At 43.4% G+C, this 16,459-nt stretch overlaps 1 protein-coding gene across 10 annotated transcripts in view; it reads right to left on the bottom strand.

Moving 5' to 3' along the window:
• The window catches only part of Carmil1 (capping protein regulator and myosin 1 linker 1), a 270,478-nt gene that overhangs the window by 25,642 nt on the left and 228,377 nt on the right, over positions 1–16,459 (bottom strand). For 6 of the 10 annotated variants that reach the window (XM_085831210.1, XM_085831212.1, XM_085831218.1 and 3 more), the window contains exons 30-32: positions 6,047–6,064; positions 1,403–1,469; positions 563–759 (exon numbers count right to left, since the gene is read on the bottom strand). In XM_085831210.1, coding sequence (XP_085687336.1) covers positions 563–759; positions 1,403–1,469; positions 6,047–6,064 — 282 coding nt within the window. The remainder of the gene's footprint in view (positions 1–562; positions 760–1,402; positions 1,470–6,046; positions 6,065–16,459) is intronic. The other 4 variants (XM_021180627.3, XM_085831213.1, XM_085831217.1 and 1 more) reach the window with 1 other exon arrangement.

The following is a 16,459-nucleotide window of genomic DNA, read 5'->3' as shown; positions in this document are numbered from 1 at the left end:
GCTGGGATTAAAAAGATGTGCCAGTATGCCCAACTACAACCAGGTTTTTAACACATTAGCTGGTGGGAACCTGGGGATAAACAAAGAAAGGCAGGATAACAGGGAAGACAGGATCTTAGTTTAGAAAATTTTTAGTCTGCAGTATTCTAGAATGTTTCAGGTCCAAAAATGTAGAGTTCAGCAGAGGTTCTGGAAATGGGTTCAAATGGAATCTGCCAGCAGCGAAGATACATACAGGCCAGTCCAGAGAGCAGAGGACTGTTTAGTATCCATGCACACTCATGTGTGCGAGTACTAGCACACACGTGGCATTTAGAGGACAATCTTAGGTGTCAGTTATTGCCTCTACCTTCTCTGAGACAGGGTCTCTTTGCTGGCTGCTTCTGCATAAGCTAAGACTTGGAGATCACCTGTCTGTGATGGTTTCAAGGAGAAATACCCTGTGTAGGCTCACATATTTGAACACTTTATTTGATCCTCAGATGGTGGCACTATTTAAGGTTATGGAACCTTTAAGAGGTAGAGGAAAGGACATGGGCCTGAGGAGCCTGTGGACACATACCGCTGCTTGCGTAGGTTGCTGCTTCTTGTTCCGCTTGGGTCTTAACTTGGTGAAGTGTTCCAGTCTCCTGCCTTCCTCCGAGGGCAGCTCAGAGATTAACCCCGAGCTTCGCTTCTCTTGCCGGACTGATGGGAAAGGTGGGTCTTCGATGTGAATCGGCACCTCTTCCAGGGCTTTATCAAGATCAAACTCCATTTCTGAAATAAAACGGATTCCAAAGCAAAGGGTAATGCAAAGAGTATGTTAGAAAATGCCCAAGGGCCAGGCTTGGCAGAGGACAACTTCATTCCCAGCCCTGGGGATGCTAAGACAGGAGGACTGCTGAGTTCAGACCACCTGGGGTGCATACTCAGACCTTCTAAAAAACAGAACAAAAAAAGGAAGGAAAGAAAGAAGAAAGAAAAAGGAAACAAAGGATGGAGGGATGGAGGAAGGGAAGAAAGAAAGGAGGGAGAAGGACACGGAGGAAAGAACAGAGAAGCCCAGTTCCATCGCCAGCAATAATCAAGTCCTGAGAAATCTATACACATCAGCTTTTACTTTGTTCTGTTTTCAGACACAGGGTCTTTGTAGCCAGGCAAGCTTGGAACTCACAGTGTACTCAGGCTGACCTCCAACTCAGGTCTATCCTCCTGCCTCTGTCCCCCAAGTGCAAAGATTATAGGAATGAGCAACCATACCTGGCCTCTGAAAGTAATTTCCAAGTCAACTGCTCCTCACCAAGTCCCCAAATCTTTCTTAGGTTACAGAGTGGATCCCTAGGGCAAGTGTGAACTCCCGGCTGGGGTGTTCCCCACTCCCCAGTTGTAAGGAAGGGGCTGGCATTGGCACCACACTCACCGAAGGCCCTGGAGACAGGCCGCAGCATTCGGCTGTGGATGCTCTTCCTCTTGGACTTAGGAGTCATCTGGCAATCAGATAGAGAGAGGCAAGACTTAGGTGAGCAGGGAAACTTTTTTCTCAAACCCTAAAGTACCAGGGATAGGGTGGTTAAAACAGGTTCCAGGTTCACAATGGCTCTGCTGTAGCTGCTGCTAGGTTGACTCGCGAGATGCACGGCAAATTTCTAAATGTTTAGAACTTTCACAAGTGATTCAGTTTATTCACAAGTGATAAAACGGCTCTTTTATCCTACACCTCTAACCAGTTAAGAATCTATTCTTACAGCTGAAAAGAACAGGGAATGATCATTTAACTCCAAGCCATACTCAAGACTGTCAAAATGCAGATAAAGCTGTAAAAATCAGTCACAAAGCGCTGAAAGAGATTATTCATGACTGTAATTGTCGGTTGTCACAGCAACATTGGTGCAGGCACACTGAATGCAACCTCTGTCTGTCACTCCAATGCTTTAGGTAGCTTAACTCTTTGTTTCTCAGTGTGTCATCAAAATTTTAGGACAGTGTTCCTCAACTTAAAACTATCTGCTGGCATTTCTCAGTAAACATCTTAGATCCAGCTAGCGTCCTTTAAAATATAAACCCCAAAGCGAGGTCACACTTGAGAACATGTTCTAAGTGTCGGTGTCAAGCAACAATTCACATCTATCATCCAGTGAGTCTTCCACCACCACCCACACCTGTCACCTAGCATGGGCCATCCTCCACCACTGGCATGCCACCCAGTGTCGACCATCCTCCAGCACCCACAGCTGTCTCCCTCAGAACATACACCCATGCTGAGGCTGGGAAGCACCCTGGGCATCCAACATACAGATACACTTGAGGTCATCATAAAGTCATGGGAGGGATAATAAACACTAATCCGAGCTGTCAGAGGACCTGGGCCAGAATTGGAACCGGAGAAGGCGCTAGCCCAGTGATTTTCTTATTCTGCCATTGCTTCCAATACAGATGATGGGCTGCAGCTGTGTTAAAACTATAATGATACTGTTTTAAATTTCATTTTTGTTTTGTTTTGGGGAGGAAAGAATAGGTAAGAATTTTGGAGACAAGCTCTTACTATGTAGCCTAGGCTAGCCTCAAATTCCCAATCTTCCTGCCTCAGACCCTTAAATGTTGGGATTTTAGGCAGGTGCCACCATGCCTGCCTTAAAAAACTGATCCACATATAAACTAAGAGACAAATAGAATTGAAAGAATGTTGCATACTTTGGCATAACAATAATCAGCTAAAGCTTCCTCAAATTCTACATTCTTTAAAGAAATAAAGTGGTTCCCATGGGCCTGGAAAGACAAACAACGTTTCAGTTTTGACAGTTACCTTGTTTTTAATAAAAATACCCATTTGTTACTATTTAATGTTGGGAGAAAAGGAAGATAGATACATGTTGAGTGATGAGATTCACACACACACACACACACACACCAGCTTTCCTGGAAGACCAGCATAGCATGCTGGAGGTGGCCAGACTGTGGGAAGCTCACAGGTCGCATGGGAGCAGTGGACTGGCCTGGAGAGCAACTCACCTTTCAGACTAAGCAAAACTCCACAAGGCCGATTTATACGGAAAGTCCCTAACAAAACACATGTGTCCAGTTCTTCAGAGCTGTGTAGACTTTGCATACAATCTCAGCAATGAAAAGGATCTACAGGGAAGCCAGCACCAAGCATATGGTATTTACCCATGATCCCAGCACAGAAGGATCCCAAACTCAAGCCAGCCTGAACTTACAGCAAGTTTGACTATACAAGACCCTGTCTTAACTACACAGGACAAAACAACAAAAACTATGCTTGGGATAGAATTTTATTCAAATAATAACAACTTGGAAAGAAGTTTAAAATACATGTGTGTAGGAGACCTGAAGATTTGTTTCCTTCTCGTGCCTCTGGATTTAGTTTTAGAAAACATTCATGGGTAAAAACAAGCAAGCAAGCAAGCAAGCAAGCAAACAAACAAACAAGAAATAACTTAGCTCAGGTTCCCCTATCCTTAAACCTATTATGATAGGTAAGAAATACATGTAAACTGTGTCAAAATTGTAACATCTTATACCCATATACTAGCTTTAATATATGAAAAGGGTTCATATATAAATATTATACATAATTTCATGTACAGATAAAGGATAGATAATATCTATGAAATGAAACTCATTTGCAAACTTGGTGACCTATAAAGAGAATATCTTGTGTATTGTATGGATGCAACACCTGTCAATTATAAAATCCTATGGGGAAAGGGTAGCATAGAAGGTGGAACATCCCAGAGGCCAAAAGAATTCTGGGATAGCACCAGGCATGGGAGATTCACCCTAGAAGGTGTGGCAAGATGGTACTTGAGCATAGGTAAGCAGTCACATGGCAGAATGCAGATTAGAGTAAATGGGTTGTAAAAAGTGATGATCCAGTCAGAGAAGAGCCTAGCTATGTGACCAATGTATTAGTAAGTCTATTCTGAGCCCAAGTCTTCCTTCTGGGAGCACGGGGCTGGAAGGAAGAACCAGGGCCAACTTCTACAGTGACCCGTCTATAATAAGTCGTTTAGCTTAGCCTAATTCTGGAGACACATTAAAACATAAAAGTCACCGTGCCTAACATGGATCAGAATGAAATTACTTTTCTTATTAGGATTGTGTTTTCCAATATTTCAAAGCCTGGTATAAAGTTCAAATGTTAGGGGGAAACTCTGTCTAGTACACTTCATTGTGTAACTTTTGTGGGAGGAGTAGTTTGGTTTGGTTTGGTTTTTTTTTTTGGGACAGGGTTTCTTTGTGTATCCTAAAACTAGCTCTGTAGACCAGGCTGGGCTCAAACTCATAGAGATCCTGCCTCTGCCTCTTGAGCACTGGGATTAAGAGGAAAGCCACCACCACTCCACACACGAATGACCTTTCTAAGAGCTGAGAATTACTAATTATATTTTCTTTAAAAGTCCTTTGTTGATCTTACTATTTCTGTTAGTTCTCAAGTTTTGCCATACTTAGAAAGGGCTGATGGTTCTTGGCTAAAGGGCAGCTCAGCTGGTTTCTATACCTGTTGCCAAGAATGCAACCAAGCGCTGAGTAGGGGCTGAAGCAGGAGGACTGCTGCAAGTTTGAAGCCAGGGGTACAGACAAGACCCTGTCTCGAAACAGTGAAAGACTCTCCAAGTGCTAGGGGCTTCATCTCTTTCTCTCAACCTCACCTCTTACAAGCTGGGCCTTTTCCTTGCATTGCTTTCTTTCTTATTTTTTTTCCATAAATACAGACTTGCCCAGTCTCAATTGCTTCTCTAGCCATCCATTTATTTGTTTCCACTGCTCCTCCTCCTCCTGTCCATTAGGCTGATAAACTGTATCCCAGGAGGACTGACTGCAGTGGCCCCTCTCAGAACTCTGAGTGCTCTTCTCCTTTTGTACCAAAATAAAAGGGTTAATTGCTTCAAATAGTGGATAGTTCTCATCTGCTATCTTTGAGCACTTGTCAATGGCTAAGCAACTTTCAGAGTCAAGGAAATCATAAACTGCTCATCAGATGAAGGGCACGGGCAGCCGAAGCAGAAGGAGCAGGGCTAGCTTTAAGGCAAGACAGCCAACTTTTAAAAATGCATCTTATGAGTAAGAAAAGGAAAAATATGTTAAATCTTCATTTTAAAATGCAATTTTAGAAGGAAACCCTAAATATAGACTCTCCCATCTTGACACCATAAAGTGCCAATAAACCTGTCCTGTGCTATAAGTGTGAACAGCACTCCAGGGCTGTTTCTGAAGAGACCAAAAGCAGCATGGTTATCAACGTTACTTGGAAATCTTACTCATTGGATCGAATTTTTATAATGAGTGTAAAATTATTCTGCTTGCAGCTCAACAAAGATTTGTCCACTGTAAATTCTGTAACCGCAATTTACAAAGTAATGCTAGATCTTGGTTCACAGCCATTTCCCCTCTCAGACCCACTGCTAACAGGAGATCCCTAAGCATGCGAGTTTTTAAAAATGAGAATAAAATTGCTTGAATCACCATGAAGATAGGATAAGACAGTTTCCTTATTAAAAACGCTTTTTTTTTGCGCCAAATTTGCACAAAAAATTAGTCTATAATGCTCTAATTTCAAGTTCAAAAACCAAAATTATTTTCTTCTTCCTCTAAGGCAAAAGGACCCTCCTCCCCTCACTAAATCAATTCCAGTTGAGAAGCAGATCAGGAAAGTCCAACATGAGGAACGAATCACAATGCCAATTTTCTATCGTCCTGGGCCTGCAACAAGCGATATGACAAGAATGACAAATACTTGGGCATTTTGCCCTTGAGTCTTAAGAACTGCCTCCCTCCCCCCAAAATGCGGCACCCTCCTCATCCAAGTTCTCTTACTCTCAGGCATCCAGCTGGGGAGATTTTCAATTCACCCCTTGGTTTATTTAAGACTGAACCATCTGGTCAACCCCAATCCTGTATCTAAATTGTTGCCTATTTCATTCAGGATCTGCTCATGGGATGACAACATCTCCCGGGAGAACAGCCAGGCCGTGCAGAAGCAAATGGAGCATGACAATGCCAACCAGCAGAGGCGGGGACTGCAGTGCCACTGCAGGATACTTACACTTGTACAGCAGAGAGTCTCCATGCAGCAAAAGGAAAGGAAAAAAAATATGAATGGAAGAGAGACAAAGCAACAGCATCACAAGGGAAAGGGAGGGAGGGAGAGCATTTACAAACAAAGTAGAAAAAGCTAAAATACATAGAAAGCCATCGCAGCAAAGGGACAGGGTGAGAGTGGTGCCAAGTTAGCTGCACAAAGCATCCAGTCTAGCTTCTAATAAGCAATAGCACAGTTACAGCTTGAGAACTGCAATGTTCTTCCATACAGATTTGAGCTCTTTTTCTAAGTATGCCTCCAATGCACAGTGACGTCATCACCTGCCAGGGCGCTCCGTGGGCACCTGCCAGGGCACTCCGTGGGCAGACTATTGGACAGCTGTTAGAAACCCCCCACACAGGTCTCTCCTCGCCCCTGCAACTGTGAGGACTGGGTATCTTTGGATAAACACAGATGTCTCCTAAAAGCCCATTTATACCCCTCTTTGCTCTTGCTGCCTTTCGGGAGATAAACACTTGTAATTCTCTCACTCCCTCAGTTATCAAAGCTGCTTACAGATCTGATGCTGGAATCTTACACAGTCGACCAGTCAAAGTGCAGCTAAATATTTTCTGGTGGGAATTACCATTTTACATCCATTAACTCTACGTTCACTGGTCACCATTGACAGCTTTTAACATATCTCATTACTTTTAATTGATTTTAAAAGTTGTACTTGAGTCATCAAAGTGTTTGAAAATAGCATGAGGTGACAGAGGATCCTTCCGAGGTTTCCAGAAGGCATGCTGTGTGGAAGGCTCCCTGCTCTGCCTCTCTGAGGCTTCCTTTTTCTTAGTTCTGTATTTTATGTTCAACATAAAATGAAATGAAACTACAGAGCTCCTCAGGCTGCTTGTGTAAACAGCGTGCATCACTGCAGAGGAAAGGGAGGCTGGAAGGAACAGCCATTCCTCATGACCACCCCTGCCAGCACACACACACACACACACACACACACACACACACACACACACACACACAAAGGCTTTCGCTGGCAAGGCTGGGGGAAAGCCTCACCCTCAGAATTCTAATTTTATACTCACTAAGCATTTTTCTTCAAACATGGTTTATTTTATGACCTATCAAGTGAGCACAGACACACACACAAAATCTTTGCTAAGTGAAAGGAGGAAGAATAAAAAATATACTTTCAAATCTTCAATTGCCATGCCTGTGTTAACACATAAGCCCCCGGAGCATCCACAGAAGTGGGATTATAGCTCTTGGTATAAGGAGTGAGTCTCAGAGATCATCTTGGGCTTTCCCTTTCTGAAAGGTTAATTCATCAAGACAAGTCCTCTGCCCCAGCTACACACTCAGTGATTATAACAAGTAACATTGAATAGTCCTTTCATTGGTTCATTTCCTAAAGTGACAGTCTGCATGAAGAAGAGAACCCTGGCAACCAACAACTCAACATCTAGACAAGGTGAAGACCACTCACTCTTATATCTCTATGTCTTTGAAACTCATTTAGGCTGCCCTGATGTTACCATCTCTACACTAAGACAGGAAGGAGTTACAAGCAGAAAGAGGCATCCCAGAAATGGGCTCAAACTCTGGATCTCCCATTGGCTTAGTTATGGAATCTGAGGAATCAGGCTGGTTTTCCAGTTTAAAATAATGATTGTGAGGATTAAATAAGATACAGATTATGAAATGTTTACTACAGCACCCACCGGCCATGCTGCACCAAGCTGACCTCACTGGCTTCAGTGGATGGTCCTATATGTGAATATAACCGTTTCCTCCTTTGCTTTCCAAAGGGAAGACTAGGGTTGGGAGAGATTAAGTGAAAAGTAGTTTTGTTTTGCTTTGTTCTGTTTTTCACCGAGAAATATCTGGAATGATCTAAAAAACCCACTGTTGGGGAATGAATAAATGAAACAGACAGGAAACACTGGTTCGTAGATGCAATGAGGAATGGCAGCTAAAAATAGAAAACCACATAAAGCGAGCGGCATGATGAAATTGGCAAACAATGTTTACCACAGAGTTCCAGGAAGATACACATTGATGTGCCAGCTATGTCCATTCTATGTCCACACCATCAGCTAGCTGCTCATGAACAGATGTATGCATAAACATGGAAAACAACTGTCCCTTCACACTGTGATGGTGCCCATGGGAAGAAGAAGGAAAGAAAGATAGCTGGTCACAGTGGCTGAAGGTGGCCACTATGCTATCTGCAATGCTTAAGCTTATTTAAGATTACAGAATACCTACTGCTTGCTGGTTCCTCTTGGAGAAGGGACAGAATGGTGGTAAATTAAATAAGCTCCCCACTGAGTTTGTGTTCCAGTGCATACCTTTAGATAAAAGATGCTGGCCTGCCACCAGCTGGCTCGTGGGAGCTGGGAATATGAGCATTTGGCACTGAAGAATATTTTTAATAATGGTCCTGCTTGCTCCCACTCCCAAACTAGAATTATCTTAGAAGAGGGAACCACAACTATAGGCAAGCCTGTGGGGCATGTTTTTAATGAAGGCTGATATAGAAGGACCCAGCACATTGCAGGTGATGGCACTACTAGGCAAGTGGCCTGGGGTATAGAAACAAGTGAGCCGAACAAGCCATGAAGAACAAACCAGTTAAGCAGCACTCCCTCATGGCTTTGCTTTAGTTCCTGACCAGTTTCCTCAGCCAGTGATGGAGTGTGACCTGAGACCTGTAAGCTGAAATAAACCCTTTCCTTGCCCCCAAGTTGCTTTTGGTCATGGTATTGTACCACAGCAATAGAAAGACAAACGGCTTAGCAACACCTCAGAATGTTTGTTCAGAATCAAGTCTCATCTATGGAAAGGACACATGGAGTTACTCCATAGGAGCTCAACAGAAGGCTCCAGATACTACCTGTAGGACCACCTTCTGCTGGGTATTAATGATAAAGTGACCCAGTAGATCAAAAGAGTTTGAGGGTTTAAAAAGTGATGTACTGTAATAGGCAGGAAGAAATCTATAAACTTCTTAAAATGACTCAGGGTTGTTTTACATGAATAAGTACTTTTTAAAAATACTACTATTAATTGAAAAAATTCCAGAGAAGTTGCCTTCCAACACGTAGGGTACAGTATTCTCTAGAACCCAAGAACTTAATAAATATCATCTTCACTGGTGTTAGTGTTTATCCTACTTAACAATCTTTTGTCAGACATTTAGCACTTCCTTAGTAAGACAGCAAATTTGACTTCACGGACTGGCCCCGTCCAGGTAAGATGAAGGGAAAACTCTCTGAACAACAGGTGACAGACTTCAAGTGCAGCAGCCTGCAGTGGGACCCCAGACAGCAAAGGGCTGCCCCAGGCTCACACATTCCAACTACAAGAAGATGATTTACCCTTACGATAACTTTATAAATGAGGTTAGAGTGTAAGCTGGAGGTGTCTGGCTGGAGGTAAGCACTTTTTATAAGTTAATGGCCAACACATTTATTATAGCATCTGTTATTACAAACCCTTGGGATTTTGTTGCTACTTTTTGCTAGACAGGGTATATGCAGCCGTGGCTGCTCTTGAACTTGGTAGGCACACTAGGTTGGCCTCAAATTCACAAAAGTCCTGCCAGGCTCTGCCTCCAGAGTGCTGGGACACACCCAGATGGAAGGTGTAAAGATATAGCAGGGTGCCTTTTGAAATATAAGCTTTGCGCTAAAAGCACATTAAAAAAAATCATACAAATTCGGCTAAAACAGGAGGATACCTAGAGATGAGCTCAAGAGCTTTCTGTGGGCACCTCCTTCCCACCCCACTTCCCAGGCATCCATTGGAAAACAAAATGAACATCTTTAGGTGGAAAGGGTAACCTTGAAGAATTCTAGTAAATGAATGAGTTGAGTCGAATCATTATTTCAACCCAACACAACTGTTAGTACTACAGGCACTGGTACCAAGAGGAGCATTCTGCACACAGGCAGGATAGCGAGGACTCAATCTACTGTGAAGAAGAATTCTTTCAGGACTGAGTCACGGCTCAGTGGGTGAGCACTTGCCTAGCATGTGCAAGGCTCAGACTCCAGCACTGTCCAGCACTGAGGAAGAGACAACAGGACACAAAACCCAAAACAAAAGAAAAAAAAAAGTGAACGAACTTTTAAGTTAGTTACGTTCACTTAACTCCAACACTATGTTTTTGTCTCACACTTGTATAATTAAGTCTTCTGCACAGACTCACATGGTTCATAATGGACATTAAACTCTTCAAATGTATATATCTACTTTCCCCTTCAACTACTTAAGTACTTTCAATCTTATAAAAAGAGGGGTAATCAGTACAAGGCTCTTCTCTCATGCTCAGCAGGCCATATGCTGGCACTCCAGGGTACTTGACTTCCTTCTGTTGGTAATCTGTCTGGACTCCACCTGGCAACAGCCAGGTAGGCCTGGCCCCCTATAAAAGGGGCTGCTTGCCTCTTCCTCTCTCTCGAACTCTTGCTTTCTTGCCTCCTTGTTCCCCCTCTTCCCCCATTCCCTTCCCCCCTCTCTCCATGTGGTCATGGTCAGCCTCTACTTCTCTACTCTTTCCCTCTCTCTGCCTTTCTCTGCCTCTACTACCCTCTTAACTCCCCTCCCAAGCCCTAAATAAACTCTATTCTATGCTATAGCATCATGTGGCTGGTCCCTCAGGGAGAAGGGCTGTCTCAGCACACCTCCATAGGACATATTCTTATACCTTTTATCTGTCCCTCCCCCCTTTACACGTATAGATTTTGTTGGAACTATCTATTGCATTTATTTGTTGTTGTTGTTTTGTGTGTATGTGCATGCATATGCTCATGTGCTCTACTGCATGCATACATGCCACGGCACATGTGTGGAGGTCAAATATCAACCTGCAGGAGTCAATTCTCTCCTTCTTCCATGTGGGCATGGTGATGGATCTCAGATTGTCAAGCTTGGCAGTAAGCACCTTCACCTGCTGATCCATCTTGTCATGGTAGAATCATTTAAAGGTTAATATACGTTTATATTTCTTCCTTATGTACCTCTATGTGATCATCCCAGGAATGACCTGTTCCTCTGAAACTACGCATGATTGTCGAATCAAAAGAAATTAAAAGCCATTGTATGGTACGTAACTCATATACTATAGTCTATGTTGACTGTGTTCACAACTGCACACTATAGTGCTATTTTTTGTTTTCTTTGAGACAGGGTCACATGTAGCCAAGGCTGGCCTCAAACTCCCAGTGTAGCTAAGGATGATGCTGAACTCCTGGTCTTCCTGCCTCTGCATTATATGTGCTGGCATCTGCCAGTGTCAGACTCCCTCAATTATCCTCAAACATATAACAGCCCCTCCTCTTTAGGTCCAGGACCCAGAGAAGAATTGCACCTCATATCTAACTCAGAACCCACCTACCTCTTTCCCCTACCCCAGTGCAACCTTTCTTCTTCATAATACTGACTGCCTTGAAGGCTGCTGCATATGCTCGCCTCATCTCCTGTCCTTTCATTTCATCATGATGAGATGCACGTGAATATCTTTAGGCAGGAGTGCCACACAGTGGGTACTGTGACCTGCTGGGTCAGTCACAACAGGCATCCTGAGTCATGTGGGCACACTATTGTTGAGGATGCTGCTTGGTGTCTTGATTGGAGTGGGGACTGCCAAGGTGCTTCACTGTCAAGTGCCACTCCTCTCTGTCATTAACAGCCACTCAGGGAAGTGCTACTTTCAGTCCGTGCAGAGAGCCTATTTTTAAGCAACTACGAGCAATTTTTGCCTGGATTAGTGAGTACAATGAGAGCTGTAAAGATAGATTTTTTTTTTTACTGCTTTCTGCTTCCTATATCTACTAGCCGCCCGTCTTTTATAAGCCCCTGTGACCCCTCCTTTTTTGATATCTTTTTTTGAAGCATTACTACAAATGTGGGTTTTTTAAAAATTAATTCAGTGTATAATAAGACTTTGCAGTTGCTATTCTTCCTGGCATTCAGTGTCCCACTGGGGTCCATTCAATCTACCCTGCATGTCCTTTGAGATGGTCTCTTTGGATATAATACCAATCCTCGCTCTTTGATTTAAGGCATCCTTGGCTGACCTTGTACTTCTCTGTGCACTTTGAAAATGGATATAGGTAATCCTTGTTTAATGAACTACATGAGAAAACTTAAGTATTCCCAACTAGATTATCTGCTGAGTCAATGCTCAAAGGGAAGCTGAATCTGTTCTTAATTGATTTTATAGCCTTAAATGTCTAGCCTAGTGCTGCCACCTTTGTACTTAGAAAGGTATTTTTAATGCATGCCTATTTTCAAATGTCTGAGGTAGTGTAAATCAGCTGAGAAAAACAGATGCAGCTCTTTGTTAACTGCTGGCTATATGAAGTTCTTCCCTTAAACCCAAGGAAGACGCTGAGAAGGCTGCAGCAAATCAGGGGACAGAGGGAGGAAGGGTAGGAGATGGAGGATGCACCATGTTTCTCCCTGACACTACATTAAATCAGCTCCCATACTGCCCTCATTAGCTCTCCACCATGTCACCTACAACATGAGCTGGTACTGTGATGCCCAGACACATACTCTGAGGACAGTACTGGCCAGAGCTGTCATAGTAGCACAATGGAGTGCGGTCCTGAAGTTGAAATGGCTCATTTCCTTATTTTTTCAGATCTATAAATATTTTTTGATGAAATAAAAATTAAGCCTTTACCTGCCTATAATGCCACTTTCTCCAGGGAACAGGAAACATTTCACTTTTTAATCCACTTTAATCGGATAAATGAACCCAAAGCAAAATTTTATATTTAAGTACTCTCTTTACAAATGAATATTTTCCTTGATATCAGAAGAAAGAAAGAAATTATCTGGTACTGACTTCAAGAAACTATGTATTTTTGTTATTGTTTGTTGTTGTTGTTGTTTTCTAAGATGGGTTTTCACTGTAGCCTAGTCTGGTCTTAAACTTTCTCCATAGCTGAGGTTGGCCTTGAACTTGGATGTACCTGCTTCTCTGTACAGAGTGCTGTAATTATAGGCATGTACCTACCTCACTTCCTTAAAGCAAGTATCTTTTAGCACGTGGCAATACAGCTGGATATGGGGATGTGATATGCACTAATAGCAATGGGTCCTCTGCTCCTAGTTCCTACAGTGAAAGAGAGCAGAGGAATCTCTAAGAACCTTGCTTTCAGTAAGATGGTGCTGCTGCAGCTTCATGGAAGCTCTGCTAGCATCTGTTCTCATTACTGTGAAAGAACGAGGAAAACCCTACCGAGTTTCACACCTCTGGAGTATATGTTAAAGCTACTTAATTTAGAAAAATCCATTTACCATAATAGGCAAGGAGGTTAGGGGAATACTCGTCTCCAGAATAGACTCCAAGTTTTGGTGACATCATAGGCGATAGTTTACTCCTTAAGAAAGTAATGTGGGTGGTAAGATGGCACAGCAGGCTTATAAAGGCTTTGCCACCAACCCTGATGACCCAAGCTCCATCCCCAGAGCTAATGAGGTAGAATGAGAGAACTGACTTCCCTTGACTATTCCCTGTAGATGTGCAGGGAGGGGAGAGAGGAGAGGAGAGGGGAGAGGGGAGAGGGGAGAGGGGGAGAGGGGAGAGGGGGGAGGGGGAGAGAGGAGAGGGGAGGGGGGAGAGGGGAGAGGGGGGAGAGACAGGGGAGAGACGGGAGAGAGAGGAGAGACAGGAGAGAGAGGAGAGACAGGAGAGACAGGAGAGAGAGGAGAGAGAGGAGAGAGAGAGAGGAGAGAGAGAGAGCGCACGTGTGTGTGTGTGTATGTGTGTGTGTGTAGAATAGTCAAACTGAAGTGGTACCAAGCAGGGGAACCTCAGGCTTGGTGAGTGGAGATTCTGGGGGATTCTATAGGCACCAACTAGTCTTACCAGAAGGCTCAAATCCCATGGGTCTCAAGTTTTTCTGAGGTCAAGACCTCAATTTTCTTCATTCTAACTCTATCTTCATACAGTGCTTTGGGCAAACATGCCTTACCACCTAAACTTGGAAAAACCTGGTCTGTTCTAGAAGCCAGAATATTTGCTATGCTTTGCTCTTTGTGTCTGTGGTATATGTATATGATGTGTGTATGTGGCATATGTGATTATGTGTGTGTGTGTGCGCGTGCAGGCCAAAGGTAAATACTGGATGTCTTCTTTAATAGTTTTCTATCTCTCTTAAAAACTTTTCTTTCTTTTTTTTTTTTTTTAAAGACAGGGTCTGTCACTGGATCTGGAGCTCACTAATCTGGCTATCAGGTTGGCTGGCAAGCCCCAGGGATCAGCCTGTCACTGACTCTCCAGCAATGGTATTCTACGTGCACTGTAACCATATGTGGACTTTTATGTGATGCTGGGGCTCGAACTCAGGTCTTTGTGCTTGCTGGGCCATCTCCCTTGTTCTCATCACATTCATATTGACTCCTTTTACTTCCCTTCCCTTCTGGTTAGATTGCCAAGAGAGGCTCTGAAAATTAGAGATTCATTACTTGATGTACTCATCTTTATTTTGGTTTGATACAGGGTCTCACTCTATATTGCAGGTATATCTAGAATGCACCACGTAGCCTAGGCTAGCTTTAAAAGAAAGTATTAAATTCAGAATTTCATCAGTCAGCCTGTGTCAGCCCACCAAATGCAGTGATTACTGGTCTGCTGTTTTCATCATTTTAGAGCACTCTTTTCTTCTCTTTTCTTTTCCTTTCTTCTCTTTTCTTTTTTTTTCCTGGTGAAAAAAATGTGATCAAGTTTCTCCTGAGCCACAGGTTAGCCTCGGAACTTGCTATGTAGCCAAATATGACTCAGAACTTCTGAGCCTCCTGCTCCACCCCCTAAATCATGGGATTTCAGGTCTACACCCCCATGCCTGGCTTAGGAAATACTTTGACAGAATGTATTTAGCCAATGAGAGAATGTCAAGAACACAGCGATATTGTACACTATTTTTCCTCTGGATTTGAACTTGTTTAAAATGAACTCAAGATTTATAGCCAAGCTACAGTGAAAAGTTGGGTAGATGTCCTATGGACATACTTCCCATATATTTCCAAGGGCATTGGTTTATAGCAAAACATGAGCGGCTTGGTGCACACGGATGCAGTTTCTTTTGTTCCCAGAAAAGTCCTTTATTGAATCTCTGAAACTTAGGATTTCCATATCAAGTAACCGCTCATGGGGCATCGGCTCCTTTAGCTCTTTGGGTGAGGCCACAAAGCACATAATGAAGAGCTTTGTTACAGCCACCAAAGAGAATCTTTAAAGGCTGAGCATGGTGGCCAGACGAGAGCCTGTCTCAAAGTATATAGAGAGCAAAGCTGGTCTGGGACGCATATCTGTAGCATGAATTATATGGGTGTGGTGACCACTGAGCCCAGAGCCCAGTCGTTAATTTCCCACAAACCAACAGCTCACTAGGGCCTTGTCAGCATCTCGGTGAACATCAGTAACATCTGATTCTTCCTAAACTGTCTCTTCCAGCCCAGTCCCCCTCATACTGTAGTACAAGGCCATGCGTGATGAAAATATGGCTTCTGCTTTCCCTCCAGCCTCAGCAAGCCTCTTTCTCTTTAGTCTTGTTACACTATAGTGACCAACACTCTGTCTCCCTCTGCTCAGCTCCTGAGGCTCTCTCCTGGGTTTACTTACTCATCCTCTTCCCCCAGCAACTGCTTTTCCAAATGCCAGTGTACCATCAGTAGCTGTGTACCTAGTATGATGCTTAGAACCTTCCTCCAGGAAGCCCTCCTTGACAACATCCCTCCCCGAGTAGCCTTCTCTGTTTCCATAGCAACTAGCACTCTTCTCTTAGAACACACTATCCAACTGTATCTGACCTATTAGTGAAGAATCACTTCAGTCCAACAATGAGCATGGCCACATATAAGATTTTTTTTTAAATGATAAACGGAGATGAAGGAAAAAATGAGGTCAGAATTACGGCTGAATACCACAAGTGATACTACTTAAGGCTCCTGCTTTTTATGGTTAAGCACATTCCTTCTGCTCTCAGCTTTTAAACTGGTAATACTGACAGCAGGTTCCAGCAAGCCCACAGCTATGCATAAGGTACAGAGTACACTGCTGGCACTCAATGCCTGGGGTTGCCCGAGTCTGTTTAAGAGATTACTTTTTAGTGTGTGGTCTATGTATCCAGGCTCCTATGTGTGTAGAGGCCAGAGGTCAATGTCAAATGTCTTCCTAGAGATCACTTTCCACAACATGTTTGGAGAGAGTCTCTCCCTGAGCCTAAAGCTCAACATTTCAGCTTGATTGGCTCACCAGCAAGGCCAGGGATGCTTTTGTTTCCAGTGGTGGGCTTGCAGATGTGCACTGCCATGGCCAGCTTTTTGAGATGGGTATCTGACTCAGGTCCTATGGTTGTTCAACAATCACCTTACTCTCTCAGCCATCTCCTCAGCTCCTCG

This window comes from Mus caroli, unplaced genomic scaffold (genome assembly GCF_978045245.1).
Source record: "Mus caroli unplaced genomic scaffold, Mus_caroli_1 scaffold_15, whole genome shotgun sequence".
Taxonomy (NCBI): Eukaryota; Metazoa; Chordata; class Mammalia; order Rodentia; family Muridae; genus Mus; species Mus caroli.
The sequence above is the reverse complement of the archived record's forward strand: the minus strand, read 5'-3'. Positions and strand labels throughout refer to the sequence as shown.